The sequence below is a fragment of the Uranotaenia lowii genome, chromosome 2, assembly GCF_029784155.1.
Source record: "Uranotaenia lowii strain MFRU-FL chromosome 2, ASM2978415v1, whole genome shotgun sequence".
NCBI lineage: Eukaryota > Metazoa > Arthropoda > Insecta > Diptera > Culicidae > Uranotaenia > Uranotaenia lowii.
This window is the reverse complement of record NC_073692.1, coordinates 190,461,139-190,479,788: the sequence shown is the minus strand read 5'-3', so window position 1 is coordinate 190,479,788 and position 18,650 is coordinate 190,461,139. Positions and strand designations below refer to the sequence as shown.

At 40.8% G+C, this 18,650-nt stretch overlaps 4 protein-coding genes across 7 annotated transcripts in view; 2 read left to right on the top strand and 2 right to left on the bottom strand.

Annotated features, from left to right (window-relative positions):
- Positions 1–4,673, bottom strand: part of LOC129749722 (zinc finger-containing ubiquitin peptidase 1-like) — a 32,615-nt gene extending 27,942 nt beyond the window's left edge. For both annotated transcript variants that reach the window (XR_008738149.1, XM_055744777.1), the window contains exon 1: positions 3,649–4,673. The gene's annotated coding sequence lies outside the window, so the exon portion shown is untranslated. The remainder of the gene's footprint in view (positions 1–3,648) is intronic.
- A 5,368-nt stretch (positions 4,674–10,041) lies between these two features.
- Positions 10,042–12,858, top strand: LOC129746382 (glutaryl-CoA dehydrogenase, mitochondrial). The gene is made up of 6 exons (XM_055740018.1): positions 10,042–10,258; positions 10,345–10,371; positions 10,680–10,814; positions 10,870–11,686; positions 11,748–11,908; positions 12,737–12,858. The coding sequence occupies exons 1-6, from the start codon at positions 10,186–10,188 to the stop codon at positions 12,799–12,801; spliced, it is 1,278 nt and encodes a 425-aa protein (XP_055595993.1). The 5' UTR covers positions 10,042–10,185; the 3' UTR covers positions 12,802–12,858.
- A 50-nt stretch (positions 12,859–12,908) lies between these two features.
- On the bottom strand, positions 12,909–15,337 carry LOC129746005 (ribosome-releasing factor 2, mitochondrial). Its single transcript, XM_055739423.1, has 4 exons — positions 15,173–15,337; positions 14,657–15,112; positions 14,223–14,589; positions 12,909–14,168 (listed from the first exon to the last, which is right to left on the bottom strand). Exons 1-4 carry the CDS (start codon positions 15,318–15,320, stop codon positions 12,920–12,922), a joined length of 2,220 nt encoding a protein of 739 aa, XP_055595398.1. The 5' UTR covers positions 15,321–15,337; the 3' UTR covers positions 12,909–12,919.
- A 994-nt stretch (positions 15,338–16,331) lies between these two features.
- Positions 16,332–17,680, top strand: LOC129746890 (uncharacterized). 3 transcript variants are annotated; one of them, XM_055740818.1, is made up of 3 exons: positions 16,332–16,430; positions 16,498–16,696; positions 16,755–17,680. In XM_055740818.1, exons 2-3 carry the CDS (start codon positions 16,516–16,518, stop codon positions 17,393–17,395), a joined length of 822 nt encoding a protein of 273 aa, XP_055596793.1. In that variant the 5' UTR covers positions 16,332–16,430; positions 16,498–16,515; the 3' UTR covers positions 17,396–17,680. The 3 variants fall into 3 exon arrangements, with proteins under 3 accessions (XP_055596793.1, XP_055596794.1, XP_055596792.1); XM_055740819.1 differs by having other exon boundaries at positions 16,387–16,430; positions 16,507–16,696; XM_055740817.1 differs by having other exon boundaries at positions 16,398–16,696.
- The last annotated feature ends 970 nt before the right edge of the window (positions 17,681–18,650 follow it).

Below are 18,650 nucleotides of genomic sequence, written 5' to 3'. Positions count from 1 at the left end.
GTATGGGATCAGCTAGTTGTTAATAAAACGAAAGTTTATCGTCAAAATGAAATACTCAGAATTTGTTAAAATATTCACTGTAACCCGAATTCGGTTACTATACTAGTTGTTTAACGAACTTTCACAGTTTGTTCGGTAAAAAATTTCCGGTTGTTCGGTAAAATATTCAGCAATTGGCCTAAAATTACGAAATACTTGGTGCAAAGTCATGAAAATTCGGTAAAACATTTTTACAGTTTGTTTGGTAAGTTTTGTTGTATTCCTACCGTGCATAAATACAGCTATCCGAACAAAACAAAGGGGTAGCCGTTTAGACTAATGGCGAACGTCTTTGACTTATAAGCCAGAGGTCCAGGGATCGAATCTCGCCTCCCTAAATCTAGGTTAAGGGAATTTTGTAAGTCTTCGTACGTAAAAATTAACACTAATAGCACGAAATGTAACGATGTAACGAAAATTATATACTCTACTGAGTATAAAAAATGAAAAATATCTCTACGCATTCCTCTAACCGGCTTACCTACCTCATGAGCAACTTTATGCAATCATATTATACAAACGTGATCAAAATCAAATAATTTATAATTATTTTTAATATTTGAATTAACGTAAACGATCATCAGAATTAAAGGGTGATACGGTCAAAATTTGGTCAATATCAACTTGACGCATTTCTTTCAATTTTTCATTTAAAAAACCTGAACACCCCTCATTTTGATGGTGTGCGTGTGTAGAATGTTGCTCCAATTTTGATTTTGGAATTCACTCTTCAGTTGTCAAAATGCCGTCCAAGGAAGAAGAGCAGCGTATTAAAAATTGCTCGCGCATCGCGAAACTCCGAGCTACTCGCGCGCAAAGCTGGCAAAATCGCTAAAAGTTGCCCGTTACAAAAGTAATTAAAGTGTTTGGGGAACGTTTGTCGACAGCCAGGAAGTCTGGATCGGGGGGAAATCGAAAACCGGAGACGATAAAGAGAGTTGCCGGTAGTTTCAAGCGAAACCCTAACCTCTCTCTCCGAGATGCCGCAAATAAGCTGGGTGTATCGTCTACAACCGTGCATCGAGCCAAAAAACGAGCCGGAATATCGACTTACAAGCAGAGATGTTAAAATCGCGAGTCTACATACTCGCACTTTGCCCTTCTTTGCAGAACGATTTTATTTCGTTAAACTCAATCTGCAATGATGCTATCTAAAGTTCAACTCGGAAAGCATCAGGAAGTAAGCTTCGGGTAAACTCGGCAGGAGTAAACAGCAATCGGGGGAGAAACATCAGCGAAGCAAACGAACAGTTCAGTGAATTAAAGAAAAAATCGTTTTCGTTCGGCAGCCGAACACATCAATCGGACAACGCATGGGGGCGTGGCTAAAAGTGATAGATACAAGGGAACGGGAAACGAGCGAGAGAAGGGTGCGAGGAATGTTAACTCGGTCCGTCGGGCAACGATCGCTCGTGAGCATTCGTGTACGGTAAGCTTCGTTCTGTTGTTTCATTGGTGTGATTTTATTCCTGCGAGGAGGGGAAAACATCAACTCGGAACTGTTCTCTTTGTTTTGTGTGCAATCACGTCATGATTGGAACGAAGATAAAATCAATCTGCACACAACAAGTTAAACTCGGAAAAAATCAGCCGAATGATTCTTTCCGAGGCGAGTTTAAACACCGCTGCTTACAAGAAGGTAGTGACTCCAAATCGCGATGATAAACAAAATACGACGGCCAAAGCGCGATCCCGGAGGCTGTACACGACGATGCTGACGAAGTTTTACTGCGTGGTAATGGACGACGAAACCTACGTCAAAGCCGACTACAAGCAGCTTCCGGGACAGGAGTTTTATACGGCAAAAGGAAGGGAATAGGTAGCAGATATTTTCAAGCACATGAAACTGTCAAAGTTCGCGAAGAAATATCTGGTTTGGCAAGCCATCTGTACCTGTGGCTTGAAAAGCAGCATTTTCATAGCTTCCGGGACTGTCAACCAAGAAATTTACGTGAAAGAGTGTTTGAATAAACGTCTGCTGCCTTTCCTGAAGAAAGACGGTTGTTTCAAACTGTTTTGGCCGGATTTGGCATCTTGCCATCACGGTAAAAATGCCATGGAGTGGTACGCCGCCAACAACGTGCAGGTGGTTCTCAAGAACAAGAACCCTCCCAACACGCCAGAGCTCCGCCCAATTGAGAAATACTGGGCTATTGTCAAGCGGAACCTAAAGAAGACCAAAAAAACTGCTAAGGACAAGCAGCAGTTTAAGGCAAACTGGCTTTCTGCGGCGAAGAAGGTGGACAAGGTGGCTGTACAAAATCTGATGGCAGGGGTTAAGCGTAAGGCCTGGCAATTCGGATTTGGAAAAGCGGAAGTCTAACTGAATATTTTTCCTGAATTTTATACTAATTAAACTTGAAAAAGAAATTTAATTTGATTAAACGATTTCACCGATTTACACGCGTTTCCCCTTGACCAAATTTTGACCGTATCACCCTTTACATCAGCAAGCAGCCAGGTCATAATCTGGGTACTTCCAGATATCATTTCTGCTTTCTATTGAGTCGAATTTAAGTTTTCCATTAGTTTCAATGGAGATAACAAAAATTGGAAGAATCTAATCAAATTAAGTTGAAATTATGTTTCTTCTTCTTCTTCGTTTTAGTTTAATTTGGCCAGAGAATGAAACTCTAGGTATAACACCGAAATTATGTTTGTTTGCATAACGACGTATGCGCCAGGTAGCCAATGCAAAATGTCGTAAGAACATCTGCACTGAATATACAATCCACATCTAATACAATAGCATGTTCTTCATTGATTTCCACATCGCATACCAAATTTTAAGAACATTTTTAGAGTCATTTAAAATGCCTACTAGAATCAAAAATGTATTTGGAAATTTCAACAGCGATTTTTTCGAAACACGCAATGTGGTTCACCCGGCCTTATCAAAACAAACTCTATAGAATTGAGTACCATTTCAAACGCATTCCCATTTGTGTATGCAAACTTAACATTTTCAATCGAACCATTCTTATTCTATTCTGCAATAAACTATTTCCCATCCAATCGAGATCAGTTAAGAAGACGGCCCTTAATACTTCCTCTAGAGAACTCTCTTAAACATCCTTCTTAAAAAAAGGGTCAAAATTTACCACTCATCAGAGGGCAAAAGTGATAAGCACATTTGGTCGATTTCGTTCGTTGCGTACCTATGTGGAATATTCACCTTCCCCATCTCCTTGAGCATTCGTTTATAGGTAGATATAGAACCATTCTCGCCGAAAGTTAGTGTAAAGAAACGGATGCGAAAAACGAAAATGCAGATAAATTATCACATTTCCATCACTGTGGTTCGCAAATGCCTTCAGACTTCAGTACTGGGCAAGTGTAGGTACCAATCTAGGAAAAAGCTATCCCACACGAACGGCAGGAAAACGTAGGTTGTTCGATTGCCAAACATCATCATGCACATACGACGATTTTTATCGATTTAATGATCTAACATACAGTAGCGATAGTATGGTGCCTCTTTTTTTGGCATCCATCATCCGAAAAAGAGGTTCGATTTTAACTCAAGGGTAAAAGAGGGTCTTCCCCAAAACCGAAGGCAACGATGCGTATTTTAATTTTTCCTGCTTGAAAAAAGTCAATAATCCTTACCTCTTACTCGGCTTGACTTTTCCTTTCTGCACTGCACGTGTGTATCCACTGCAGAATCAATCCTGGTTGGATGGAGGAAGATTTTTTCGTGTGTTCTTGGGTGAAAAAATTCAACACTGCCATGGAGTAGCGCCCATTATTCAGGATACCACCAACTGTAACCGTAGCACTGTTATTGGAGTATCTTCGCCTAATTCAATCCACATGAAAGTTCTGCTATTACCCACTTTAATCCTGATATCGAATGTTGGAAACAGTTCAAGGAACTCTTCTTATATCACAACATGCATGCACACCACACAACCATCATTATTAAGGTAGGACACCCAGTATTGACCAGTTACGGCATATATGTATTTGCCCGACTTATTTTTTCTCTTCCAAATTATCCGCTTCACACAGTTCCACCAATGTTGAAATCGATTCTACTGGGCTCAGCAAAAGTAGTAAACCGTGATTAGTATCCGTCCACTTTTCCCCTTCCCCCGAGTAATGCCATTAATCGGTGTGACCTGAGGCTTGTAAGCACCACACTATCTTCAAGGTTCTCTAGACGATGTGGTTCGTTCGTTCGCGTTTCGTGCATAATCCTTTGAACATTGTATCCTGTCCGAATGGTTCCGCCGTCACTTTTTTTTTGATGATGTAGGAATGAATATTATTGACCCTATATCTTCCTGCTGAATTCTGAAACAAGACCGTGACGCGCCGATAGGACTCGAATCGAATCGTGCGGTAGCAATGAGCGGATGGTACTGACTGATGATGTGCTGCTCGATGGAAGGAAGGTATCATCACTCTCTTCGCGGCTTGTTGTTGGCTGCCAAAGAGCATACTTTTTACTAGAGCAGCACCACACCAACATAGGATTCATGTCGTATCGTATGATATGATTCGATGATGAGGGACTGGGAGATGTGTATTTAATCTACAACAACAAAGTTCTCCGCGGTTTTCAGGAAATAGCAACATATTTTTGCCAACACTCTCCTATGGTCGGATGGACCTTGTAAATGAAAACGATAAAAACACGCGATTTGAGCAAAATAAAATGTCACTTTTTTCATCTTGAGATTGAGAAACTTGGGGAGAGCACCACGTTCGATTTGTTAACTTCTTTGCCGGCAAAGATGGTAGGACAGCGAAAATCTACGAAGATATGACAAGATTGTTTTTACTTTAGGTACATGAAAGTGAGCCTTCTTCTCTGGAAGTTTGAAGCAGACAACATTATTTAGATAATTTATTAAATATTCTTAAACCACTTTGTTCAATCTGATTGTCACCAGTGATGTTCTATTGTTTCTATCAATACTGAGGATACTGAGCAAATCTTTGCCAAAGCAGAGAAGATAAATATTAGAAAAGTTCAACATATCTAACGATGAGTTTACTGGGTGGGTAGATTTAATTTTTTTTAGCCAACTTTCCAGCCTCAAGTTGTACAAATTCTTTGAAAACAAAAGATTCAATTTTTAAAAATTTATAAAAATACTAGTTACGGTTCTTGAGTTTGTATCAGAAGTTTGATTTTTTTCCTACTGATTTACAAGAAATTTAAGTTATCACAATTAGTGTAATCTCTTACATTTTAATTGATATTTCATTGATTTTTAAGTACACCAAGGTCTTTTTTTACACTGATTACGTACCGCGTAAAAAACCGTGTTAATTTCCGAAAGCCGTGTAAAAAAACGTGCTAATTGCGGAAAACCGTGTAAAAAACCTTTAAATTTATGCAGCTCTGCAACTTGAAACAATAAGACATGTAACTTGAGACTTTAGACCTGAGACCTGACACCTGAGACCTGAGGCTTGAGACCTGAAACTTGAAACTTTAGACTTAAGACATGAGACCTGAGATCTGAGACCTGCGAACTGGTACCTGAGACTTGGGACCTGACAATTGAGACATGAGACCAGAGAACTGATACCTGAGACCTGAGACTTTCGACATGACACCTGAGACCTAAGACCTGAGATCTGAGACCTGAGACCTGAGACCTGAGACCTGAGACATGAGACCTAAGACATGGGACATTAGACCTGAAACTTGAAACACAAAACATGAGACCTGAGACCTGAGACTTGAGACCTGAGACCTGAGACATGAGACATGAGGAGACCTGAGATCTGAGACATGAGACATGAGAGCTGAGACATGAGACATGAGGCATGAGGCATGAGGCATGAGACATGAGACATGAGACATGAGACCTGAGACATGAGACATGAGGCATGAGATCTGAGACATGAGACATGGGACATGAGACATTAGACCTGAGACATGAGACATTAGACATATCTCATGTCTAAAGTCTCATCCCAAGCAACCAAAAGTCGCGTTCTTACTTAAAGATAGAACTCCGAAGTTCACATTTGGTTGAACAATTGTTTAACGGGAATTTCAGGTGACTCATGTCACGTAAAAGTTATTGAGGAACTTCCATCGCCTTTTAAAAGGTTGAAATATCGAAAACGGAAATTCTAAGCGCTTTTAATGGAACTTAATTAAAGAAGGTCCGTAGCGTTCGCTAATCACACCTTGATGAACCATCCAAGATCCTTCTAGGTATTGTGAAGAACTTATTTGGAACTTTCAAGCGACATGTCAAATATTTCTGTCAAAACGTATGTTGATTGTTTACATGAGCAATAAAACGAAAATCAATAAACGAAAACGAAGCAAAAACCGTACGTCTCGGTGGTCGAGTGGTTAGCGTGGTAAGACGGTAATCGCTGGTCCACTGATGGCATGGGTTCGATTCCCATCTTGGTACTGGGTGTTAAATGTTAATCTTAAGTTGTCCACGTCATTTATTCAGTCTGTAAAGCTAAAATCGGCTAAGACGGTGTATGTCTTTAAAAAAACGAAAAAAATAGTTTTTGCTTGTGCTGTGCAGTTTGACCACAGAGAACAGACGTACAAGCTAGCCCACGAAACTTGTGTAAAAATCCCAACACCCTTTTTGATTTTTTGTGAGTTTATATATGATTACGCCTTTTCTAAAACTGGGCACTTCAAAGTTGATTTGTGACTTTTGAACTGCGCAATAGATGGCACTGTTTGTAGTCGATTTCTAACGTATTATTTGGTGATAGCATTTGAAATTTTACACACTTTTTTGACGATTTTTTGTTCGAGCTTGTACGTCTGTTCTCTGTGGTTTGACTACCATAATCGAGTTTTATACACCATAATCGAAGGAAAAGGTGCCTTAAAAAAGGAACAATATTCCTGGTCGCTTGACGCAGTTCATATATAGATTGAAGCACAATTGAAAAATGAAGTCAGAGACACTTTCCAGACAATACCGAGCTGATCGTCATCATCAAGAATGCGTCCCAGCTACCCGGGGAATTCCGAAAACGAGCGCACATCCGGTTCAAACAGAAAACTAGATACCGTAAATATTTCTAAGGGCGTTCCGGCTATTTGAAAATGTTGAGGAGTGTCCTGTGCATATGTTTATTGTGTAAAAATGTTGGAAAAAGGAATAATTAATAAAATTGTTGTGATGAATTTTGTAGTTATGTATTCAAATTAGAAAAAAAAGTTGAGCCATCGACTTTTTCATTTCATTTATTATACTCATGACCTTAAACATTTCATAAGGTAAAATTGAAATACTTCTTAATACACAGTTCAGAGACTATTGCTGGTTTGGTCGAGAGGCTGGTGAAATTCATAGCAACCTGGAGAGCAGATAAACTTTGATAGACCGACAGACTAGCAGTCTGTCATCTGGATGTAAGAGCAATCTGTCAAACAGATTTTTTTTTTTGGCGCGTAGAAGTTTTTTAACGTTCTCTTAGATGCTGAATAGCATTCTCTACAGCCTCTTAAACGAACTTCAAAGTAGCTTTAAGAACTTAAATTTTGGGCTGATTAGCATTCTCTTCAGCCAGGAACGAGAGCTGATTAAGCATCTATGGAACCTTTTTAAGGGAATTCTGGTTGCTTGGGTAGCCAGAGTCGGAAACCCCTAACAGTTTTAAAAGTATTTTTACCAGTCCGTATTAATAGTTTTCCTAAAAGTAATTAAAGTGCGTATACAAAAGTCATCAGGCCGGCTTTATAGAGGGACGGTCTACGACGGACCAGATCTTCACACTACGGCAAATCCTCCAAAAATGTGAATTGTCGAGTTCATTCGAATCGCGCAGAGGGCTTCGATAAGGCGATGGTCGATCCTGCATGACATTCAACGTGGCGCTAGAAGATGTTATTCGACGAGCGGTGGGCGAAATGCGGGGCATCCAATCAACATATCTGCTTTGCCGACGACGTTGACAAAGTCGGCAAAGGAGATAAGTGGATGCGACGGTGGAGGAGATCTACCGCAAAACTGAAACGCGAAGCAGGAAGGATTGCTGGCCTGCGGGTCCGAGACCGATTGAGCACGCTTGTCCAGTCACGATCGACGGCGACGAGCTGGAGATACTCGAAGACTTTGTCTATCTCGGCTCACTGGTGATCGCAGACAATGACACCAGTCGTGAGATCCGGAGGCAAATGTTCAGCGGAAGTCGTGCTTACTATGGACTCCACAAGCAACAGCAGCCCTCGCACAAAGTGCCAAGTACACGACCCAAAGTACACGACGCTCATTAAACCGGTTGTTCTCTACGGGCACGAGACGTTGATATTGCTCGAGAAGGACCTGCGCACACTCGGTGGCGACGTGCAGGAGAACGGAGTGTGGAGGCGAAGGATGAACCACGAGCTCACACGACTCTACGAAGAACCTAGTAGCCCGAAGGTGGAGAATCCGGGACGGATACCCTGGGGATACGCTGCGAGAATGCCGGACGCCTGACCTGCAAAACAGGTTTTCGCTTCGAATCTGGTAGGAACGAAACGAGTGAGGTGGTTAGACCCGGTGAAGCGTGATCTGCCGAATGTGAGATGCCAGAGAAACTGGAGAACGGTTGTCATGGACCGAGTGATTTGGAGGAATTTTGTTCAAAAGGTTATGACGTGAAACAGAAAACTATGCAAATAAATAAAATTTTTGACTAAACAACAAAAAAAAAATTCTACAGTTTTTTTTCTAGGAATTGATTCATACTGGGGTTTGATTTCGGGTATTTGTCATTCCGGGGTAAAGTTTTCTGGTAAACGGGATACAATCATAGATTTGTACTTAAAACTACTTATTCCGGTAGATGTCAGTCCGGTAAATGGTTCATTCCGGTTTATGAATTCCCAGTAAAAAGCAGTCTGGTAAATGAAATTCCGGTAAACAGTATACAACCAATTATATATCACCTAGATACCTTATCATTAATAAAAAAAAAATCGAAACAAAATTCGTGTTTTGTTTCATTAGCCAATATTTAACACAAAAATTCTCAAAACATATCTAATTTTTATTCTTGGTATTGCCACTGTTCCGCCCTAATAGAAGCCTTTAATTCTCTTTAATCATTTTGTTTGTGAATGTAGATTGAGTAACAGGATCGATTGTAAAATTTACTCAGCAGATTCTCCCGGTTTCTCTTTCTATTATCAACACACGTTTCCGACTTTCAGAGTACTGTGCTGTGCGTGGGATTGAGATGGAGAGCCTTTCTTGCTGTTATGAATGAAAACTCCATCTCCTTTTGCGGCTTGCTAGCGTAATGTCAAATCAGGCAAACAATATGGGGAATGTGTAGAAGAACATTGACAGAACAAAACAGGTCCGTCTTTCAGGATCCAAATCCAAAGGGCATGAGCATCACTGATAATTTTCGGAGTGTGCCACCATCCACATAATGGTGCACTACCAGTGCAACACATCGTGAAAACGACCACGAAGACTAAAAAGTGCACTACCGGTGCAAAACTGAACGAAAACGAATACGGTATTAGTTTAAATAGAATAGCCTAGTTAATTCTGATATGAAAATTGGATTGTTAGATTGAAACCAAATATGTACAAGATAACGAATAGTTTTATACTTTTTGCGACGAAAGCGGTACTTCATAATATAGATTAGCTCTCGAAAAACTTCTCTAAATATCTTAAGTCCTTTTAATCATAAATGGAGATACGTTATTTGAAAACATGAAGTTTTAATCACAGGTGTTGCAAGTTGCAACCAATTCTAAAAGCTAATTAAAGCTTATCATAATCACATTCAATAAAATGTGTAGTTAAACTGCGTAATACAATTTTTCAAAAAATTAAAGATAAATGACAAACTTAATGTCATAAGACAGCAGATGAGAACAAAAATATTATTTATAAATTATCTCTTCAATACAAGGACAAACACATGCGGGAACATATTGAGAGAATCATGCATAACAAACAGAGCTAAGTCACTACACACCGAGATCACTGACTGTGAGAGACTCAAGAAGGGGACGATAACACTATCTCGCGTGAGCACATAATTTTTGTTTGAAATCTAAAGTGAATAAGTGTAGACTGGCTCTGAAGGTGTGATGCAATTGACCAGTCAACCACCAGTCCTGGATTCGGTGTTGACAGACTAACAAGCACACGGCGCATATCAGTCAGCGACAGCGCATCGAATACCGAAGCAATGGCTCTACGTTTTGTCACCAATAAGCTAAACCAGTTTCGATCGGCGACGAAGATTGGCAATGTAGCGAAAGGTTTGTTATATTAAGCACTGCACCATTGCAACTGTGACAACATTTGCGATTTTTAATAATTGGCCTTTTTTTCAAACCTGTTCTAGCTTCATTTTCATCTTCTGGCAATCAACGTAAGTGAAACTGAGACATGAGGCACATTTTACAAGCATCTCGAAGTTGCCTGATAAGTGATAAGCTGAAGATCGGCGAGCCCTCCAAAAACAGGCGGCCTGCTTGCTGCTATGCGAATGCGCTTATCTCTATACGGGTTTCGCGAAACTATTTGACTAGCAGCATAACAATTCGAGCAATGATAAGATAATACGGGGACAGTGTTTGATTGGTTGCATGGGAATTTGGAAACAACAAAGTGTTTTTCTCACTTTTTGAGAAACAGAATGATCGTCTTAAAATAATCTAACGTGATTATCATTTTCAGCGACCTTCAACTGGGAGGATCCACTGAACTTAGAATCCCAGCTCAAAGAGGATGAAATTGCAATCCGAGACTCCTTCCGGGTGTACTGCGAGGATAAACTTTTGTCCAGGGTCATCACCGCCAACAGAGATGAAGGTAAATGGGATCACGTTATCAAAATGAGGTGATTTCTCATTAATTTTTTTTACAGTCTTCCACAAGGAAATAATGAAAGAACTTGGTTCTTTTGGAGTACTCGGATGTACGATAAAGGGCTACGACTGTGCTGGCGTAAACAACGTAGCCTACGGTCTACTGACCAGGGAAGTTGAGCGTATTGATTCGGGTTACCGATCGGCATTTAGCGTCCAAAGTTCGCTCTGTATGGGTGCCATTTACGATTATGGGTCGGAGGCGCAGAAACAAAAATATCTTCCCAAGATGGCCCGAGGAGAGCTGATCGGTTGTTTTGGTCTCACGGAACCGAATCACGGTAGCGATCCCTCATCCATGGAGACAAAAGCTATCCACGACCCGAAAACGAAGACTTACGTAGTGTCCGGTAGTAAAACATGGATTACGAACTCACCTGTAGCCGATGTCTGCATCGTTTGGGGTAAAACCGAAGATGGTAAAGTCCGTGGCTTCATCATCGATCGCGCCGAGAGCTCTCAGGGTCTATCGACTCCCAAGATTCAGGGTAAATTTTCTCTAAGGGCTTCGGACACCGGTATGATCTTGATGGACGAGGTACGCATTCCGGAGGAAAATATTCTTCCAAATGTATCCGGTATGCGAGGTCCCTTTGGTTGTCTGAACAATGCTCGGTATGGGATTGCTTGGGGTGCTCTGGGGGCAGCTGAGTCTTGCCTTAAGGTAGCGCGCGGATACACACTCGATAGGAAACAATTTAAGCGACCTTTGGCTGCCAATCAGCTGATGCAGAAAAAGATGGCTGATATGCTGACAGAAATCAGCTTGGGGTTGGCTGCCTGTTTGCATTTGGGCCGGCTGAAGGACCAGAAACTGTAAGTAAATGGAATGTTATAAGGAAAATAGGGTTATTTTACGTTGTGAAAATTGTTTCAGACATACACCGGAGATGATTTCGATGCTCAAGAGAAATAACGCCGGAAAGGCGCTGGAAATCGCACGCGTTGCCAGAGATATGCTCGGAGGAAACGGCATTTCCGATGAGTACCATATCATTAGACACGTGATGAATCTGGAAGCTGTCAATACCTATGAAGGTAAGATTTATTTTTCATCTAACGTAACTTTTGAAGATAACTTGAGGATCAAGAATGGCTCTAAAGATATCCCTAATATATTTACTCAACATGGATTTCGGCAACGATCGACGTGCCATCCGTCAGATTTTGGAGCCATCGTTTCTACAGGCTAATCAATCGAGCAGGAACCCGTGCATAGTTCAACTGCTTTGTCCTTCTTTTTTTGTACGGAATTTTCATCCTCTGGGATGATTCATCCCTATGCTTTGTCCTTTATCCACTAATTTATCTTATAAAGCCCTACGATCTTCATTGGTAGATCGGGTTGAGTTGACGTGCGCGTCGCTTGCAGCGTTATCTAGTGTCAAATTCGACCCTGTTGAACTTATAGCACCATAACAACACTATTTCATCTGTGGCACTATCAAGCGATGCGTTCGGGCTTTTTGGTGTAATCCTTCTCCCTTACACACTTAGACACTTCCTCTTGACCTGATCATTCAAATGTTTCCGCAGTTTTAAATACAGCTATAGCTATATATACATCTCAAATTTCATCCGACTTCGAGACGAGGGTCATCTGGTGACAGGGTTCCTAAACTTTGTTAAAGGTTATGGTTTGACACCATGCTTTCCATCGTGGATTTGTGTGATTTTGGGAAAACAACACAGACATGATACTCGCTCAGCGATATCATTAAAATTTACATTTAAATGTGTACAATGCGAGAAACTTTAATCATCTCAAAAGATAGAAGCCCAGACAAAAAAAACTAAAGCAAAATTTTCAAAATCGTAATTTGAATACTAATGAGTTTACTAACAAAATTATCCATTTTTTTCCAGGAACACACGACATCCATGCATTGATTCTCGGACGCGGTATTACGGGTATTCCTGCTTTTTCCTAAACATGATCCAAATCGGGTTTAATATTTGTAAATAAATCGGATTGCATATTAATTTTATTACAAGGCTTTCTCAATCAGTCAGAACATGGTCCCATACTTACGTTTGTCTTTCTTCCCTTTATTCCAAACCATGCGCCCTTCGAATGGCACTTTCTTCATCTAGCTCACTCAACAGTTCGTAGCCGTTCGGTTGCATGGAAACGCTGGCCGTCCCAGAACTGATGCGTCTAACTTCGCTTGAGTAGTCATCCAATTCCGCCAATGGTGCGTTGGCACTCAGCACTTTATGCGTCTGCCCACGAGAACTTACATCTAAAACGGTGCACCGACGCTTGCTTAAATCTGCTAACACTGTACCGACGTACTCGGCTGGCATGGCCACTTCCAACAGCATTATTGGTTCCATAAGACGACATTTTGCAGTGGAAAGCACGTGCTGAACACTTTGAGCCGCCGCAGCCATTATAAAAGTATCGGCCGTTCCTTTACCAATCGTTAGATTGTGTATAGTTATTGCGACACCCATCAGTTGACCACCCAACTTCGGGCCACGTTCCAATGCTGCCAGACAACCTTTGCGTATGAAAGACATTTGTCGAGGACGAATCAATTTGAGGTTGTCCTGAGCTTCTGGGGAATTGTCCAGAATGAATCTTTCGTCCTTTTTTTCTTCATGGATGGACAATTCCATTCGAACCAGTTGTTTATGACCAGCAATCTCTTTTTCAGCAGTCCAGCTGCCTCGACAACCTTGCTCCAGTGTTTCCTTGTAGGCAATCTGAAGAGGTCCCAAGTCGACATCTATTTTGTATTCGGACATTATTCTCGATTTGACGATTTCCAAATGCAGTTTTCCCATTCCTCCGAGAACGGTTTGCATGGTCGTTTCGTCGTAGGAAACTCTTAGACTAGGATCTTCACGTTGCATTGCCTTCAAAGCATTGTCTAGTGCAGTCTGATAAGCTGACGAGGCTGGTTCTATAGAACAAAAATAAACTGCATCTGGTACGACCGTTTGCAAGGACAGTTTTTTAGCCAGTATTTCATCTTCGTCTACTTCCTCGAACTTTGAAGAGCTCATCTTTTTCAATGCACTTCTCAGAACCGACGCATTCGCTACGACTAAATCTCCGGTTACGGTCGATTTGGGTCCTGCACATAGGCCAATGTTTCCTGGACCGACAGATGAAATTTCCCGATACTCGTCCGCCCAGGGAGCGTAGATTCGTTGCACACTTTCCGTAACACCTTTGGCGGTAGTAATTTTAGCACCCTTCTTCAGCTCACCCCGGAAAACACGAACCAAACTCAGCGGTCCTCGCTGCTTGTCGTGCGTCACCTTCGATATTTTTCCAACGAATTCTGAACTTTTTAAAAAATATATTTTACCGAAAATCGCAATAGAAACAATGCTACCTTACCCGAAACTATCGTAGATTTTGTTACGCTCATTCGGCGCTGGAAGATAGCGCAATACCCCATCCATTAGGAGCTGAACTCCGATGTTTTTGTAGGCCGAACCCAGCAGAACCGGTACGATTTGCTGCTTCAGGGTACAGTCACGAATTGCTCGTAGCACCAGCTCCGGTGCCAAATTCTCCATGCTGTCCGATTCGATGATGGCTTGGGCCAAGTTGTCATCCATTCCGGAGAGAGCGTCAATAACTTGGTACAGATTTGATCGCACTTGTTCCAGGTTTTTGCCTTGCAGAGGCAGCTGCTGAAAGGTTCGACCAGTGGTTTTTTCGTCAAACCGTATTTCGGTCCCCGCAAGGATGTCAATGATTCCTGTTTAAAAGGAAAATTAATGATCGATTAACAACATAAGAGACTTAAACTTTCAAAAAGGCCTTACCGTTCAGCTTGTTATTTTCCCTTAAAGGCATCTGAAGCGGCAATGGAGTCACTCCCAGCTTCTGTCTAATTTCCTGCAGGCAGCCTTCAAAGTCGGCACTTTCCTTGTCCATCTTGTTTACGAAAACCAGCCGGGGCAACCGATGCCGATCGGCTTGTCCCCATACGGTTACCGTTTGTGCCTCGACTCCCGCCGATCCGTCCAGAATGACAACGGTTCCGTCAACGGCCGCCAGGGACTGTTCGACTTCCATAGTGAAATCGATATGGCCCGGGGTATCCAGCAAGTTTATTCGATGATCCCGCCAATCGAAACTGACGGCCGCACTACAAATAGTGATGCCCCGTTCCCGCTCTTGGCTCAGAAAATCCGTCACCGTATTGCCGTGATGGACTTCGCCCAGAGAGTGGGTTTTACCGGAGTAAAACAACATTCGTTCCGTCGTTGTGGTTTTACCTGTCGAGAAAAATAATGTTCGAATCTTTTTTGATTACCTGTTTTTAAAAAATAATGTACCCCCATCGATGTGAGCCAGAATTCCAATGTTGCGAATGTATTTCTCATTCAGATTGTTCTTTGGTAGGTCGGTATGGTTCCACCGTACCGGACTGCCGTAAAACAGGAGCCGTTTGGACCGATGTAAAATTAATCGGTTGCACAACATGTTGGTTCAGGGATCGAACTAAATACGGATGCGGTATAAACAACAACAGTAAGCACAGAACACGCTAAGGTTTTAAAACAATTGGAACAATAAAATCAAACAACTGAATCAAGAAGATTTTCAAATGGTTATTAAGTAACCATTATAACCATTATTGAAATTTATTATAATCATTAAATAATTATAATCATTATAATCATTAAATAAATTTTATTTTTATAATATACTTAATCAACTCGGAAAAACTACACACAAAATGTGTTAAATCTGTATCTGATCAATATCTGAACAAAGGGTAAAAGTCTGTTTTTTTATGGCGTAATCCTTTTCGGGCAGTAAATAAAAAAATGGTATACATATATTTTTTTTGTTAATTTTTAAAATTTGACAATTTATCGGTTTTATGAAAATCTTGAAATCTAACCAAATTATCAGATAAGGGGGCATCCATAAATTACGTAACGCTCCTAGGGAGGGGAGGGAGTAAGCTCGAGCGTTATGAATTGTGACATAGGAGAGGGGGGGAGGTATGCTCATCGTTACGTAACGATTTTTCCTTAAAAATTTCAGTTTACTAATCGCAGCTATTTTGATGTCATACAATTTTTGCAGAATGATGAGCAAACTAAAATAAGCTTAAAATTTGTAAGCTTCAACATGATTGAAATTAGTTTGTAACCTTTCCTCATTAAAGATTCTGAGATAGACTCCTTAAAATGATGAATATCCGTGAAATAACCGTTGGAAAACCGAATATTAAGTACATTTATCAGTATCAGTGTTACGTAATTTTCATAGGGGGGTACGTCGAAGCGTTACGATTTGTGACATACGGGGGGGAGGGGGTCAATAAAGTTCAATTTTTGCGTTATGTAATTTATGGATGCCGCCTTAGGATTTTTCTGAGTTTACATCTTTTCAATGTTTTACTCAGATACTTATTTTCAAACTACTTTTGCAAAAAAATTCCTAAGCGTGTAAGCTTCTTATTTTTTCCGACGCGTGTAATTGATGCAATTCGGGCAAATCTTATTCGAACTCGTTGGCCGATACCCTTTTCTGGGCTGAAAAAAGGAATCAAAACAAATTGTCACCATTCACCCAGAGCAGGTGCGAATCCTGTTTTTAATTTCTACTTTAAAACATTTTTTCCAGTGAATTTTAATTACTTCATCAGTTTTGCCAGCTTTCCTAAATGGAAGAAGCCAAAATCGGAACAACACAGCGGCCGGAGCCCATCGAAAGAGACGGCGGTGTCACCGACTCGACAGATTTACTAGCCGCACGTCGCGAAGCCCGGCGTAAGCGGATCCTAGAAAACTCCAACAACCGATTGACCAAAATCACCGGCCGCGAGCACGATGAACCTCCGTCGGGTGAGTTTTACAGTTTTTTAAAGGCATTTATCTGTTAATTACTGCTATCCCTTTCCAGAGGATTTCACAGTTAAACCGCCGGATGTCATCTATCCGGATCCGGAGTTAGAGCGTGACGTCTTCGAACGGACAGAGCCACTTTTAGCTAATATTAATCCAAATAATGAAGACATTTTTGCACTGCTTAACACCCTTAGTCAGGCACAGGGAAATGGTGCGATTCCAGAAGGAGGTGGATTGGGAATTCTAGGTGGCGGAGGAGCCAATCCCTTTGGGTCCAATAGTCAAACGACAGCGCCCGTACCTGCGACGCGGCTCGTTAGGTTCTTGCGCACCAAAATTCACATCGCACTGATGGCCACCGTGGTGTACCTATTGTTTGCTACCGGTCGGCAGGATTTGATTGGTGGCAACGTTTTCATTTTGCTGCTAGGTTGGGAAATGATCGAAGTTTTCCTATTAAGAACCTATGAGCAAAAAGGGTCAATGTTGAACATTCTCTTTATGTTGGGAGGAATTTCCCAGCAGTACTCGCAGATGATCATCAAATTTACCCAAACGGTTAGCAAGATCATGAAGGATGTTGCCATTTTTGTGTTCTTTTTTGTGCTAACTCACCTGATCTGGAGTTGGTTGGTGCTCGGGATTGAATTCCGGTATATTCTAGGCTACGAACAACTGGAGCAACCCACATTGTAAGACAATCTAGGACCGATACTGTAAACATAAACCAAATCAACCATTCGAGAAAAAACCGCTTCATGAGTTCAAATTCATGGAGTCTTCAAAGGGAATGGGAAGATTCTTCACAAATGACATATTGGAGGGTCAACGTGCTGGATGACAATCCCCTTCTTTATTGTTCTCTTGGCGCGATGATGTGGGAGTTTAAAATACAAAAAGCAACTTTATGACAATTTTGGGTTTCCTTTTTTAATTTGCCAACGTAATAAATGTCGTATCTACCCAAACGTCTTTAAAAGTCTTTTTCATTTATTCCAAAATTGTACTAAACCTTGAAATCGAAAACTATACTGTCAGAAAACCTAGTATTTTAATAACCTTGGTCATGATAACACGTGAAAAGTAAAGATGTTTTTTTTTTTATTTGTCTGCGTTTTACACGACTTTGCCTAGGGCCAGAGATGGCCCAACTTGGCTGACTAGTGTATGTTACAGTTTTTGTGTATATGTGTTCTTGTATTGTTTTCCTGTCATATCTATTTTTAGAATTTTTCGAGTCTACTTTATCGGTAAGTCAATTCTTGTGTGCCTGATCTTCTTGTTTTTATACTCCGAGGAGTTTATAATCGTTATTTTATTTCGAATACATGTTCATGTATGTTTTTTCATGGTTGTATGGGCGAACCCGATTAACTTCTTGTGCTTATACTCCAGGGGAGTTTACAATTTCTATTCTTCTATTCTTCTATTCGTAAATTACAAACAGTCGTTTGCAAAAGCATTGGAAAGTAATTTGACATCTACCAAAAAAAAATCGATCGACTTATGCATCACCCAAACAAATCAATTTACGAACACGCCGTTAGTGTGTTGAGTACGCGCGTTTAGAGTTGGAAATATCTCACTACACCACGTGGTCAGAACATCTTCCCAAATTTACGACGAGGCGATATTTTATTTGAAATATTTGAGCAAAACAACAATTAGAAAAGAGGTAGGCTTAATAGCGACACGCTATCAAAACACATGTGAAAACAGAATTAGTAATTCCTTTTTTGAGCAAAATCCATACCTTGTCTCCCTAATGGCTTTCAAACTTTGTTTAAGATTTTTAAGGGAATATTTTCCAAATGAATTAATGGTATACATTCAGGCGTTTCATACAAGATAAACAGTGGTGGGCCAAATAATGCGAATTTCAAAAGCATATGTTTGCATATGAAAATCAGGTTTTTCTTCCAACAGTCAATCAATATTTGTTGAAAATTTA

Excerpts from the sequence above, each read along its gene's own strand:
- LOC129746005 (XM_055739423.1), bottom strand. The coding sequence starts at position 15,320 with ATGTTGTGCAACCGATTAATTTTACATCGGTCCAAACGGCTCCTGTTT. Across the intron at positions 15,113-15,172 it reads TCTGGCTCACATCGATGGGG|GTAAAACCACAACGACGGAA; the intron begins GTACATTATTTT and ends TTTTCTCGACAG. Across the intron at positions 14,590-14,656 it reads GGAAAATAACAAGCTGAACG|GAATCATTGACATCCTTGCG; the intron begins GTAAGGCCTTTT and ends CCTTTTAAACAG.
- LOC129746382 (XM_055740018.1), top strand. The coding sequence starts at position 10,186 with ATGGCTCTACGTTTTGTCACCAATAAGCTAAACCAGTTTCGATCGGCG. Across the intron at positions 10,372-10,679 it reads TTCATCTTCTGGCAATCAAC|CGACCTTCAACTGGGAGGAT; the intron begins GTAAGTGAAACT and ends TATCATTTTCAG. Across the intron at positions 11,909-12,736 it reads AGCTGTCAATACCTATGAAG|GAACACACGACATCCATGCA; the intron begins GTAAGATTTATT and ends ATTTTTTTCCAG.
- LOC129746890 (XM_055740818.1), top strand. The coding sequence starts at position 16,516 with ATGGAAGAAGCCAAAATCGGAACAACACAGCGGCCGGAGCCCATCGAA. Across the intron at positions 16,697-16,754 it reads GCACGATGAACCTCCGTCGG|AGGATTTCACAGTTAAACCG; the intron begins GTGAGTTTTACA and ends ATCCCTTTCCAG.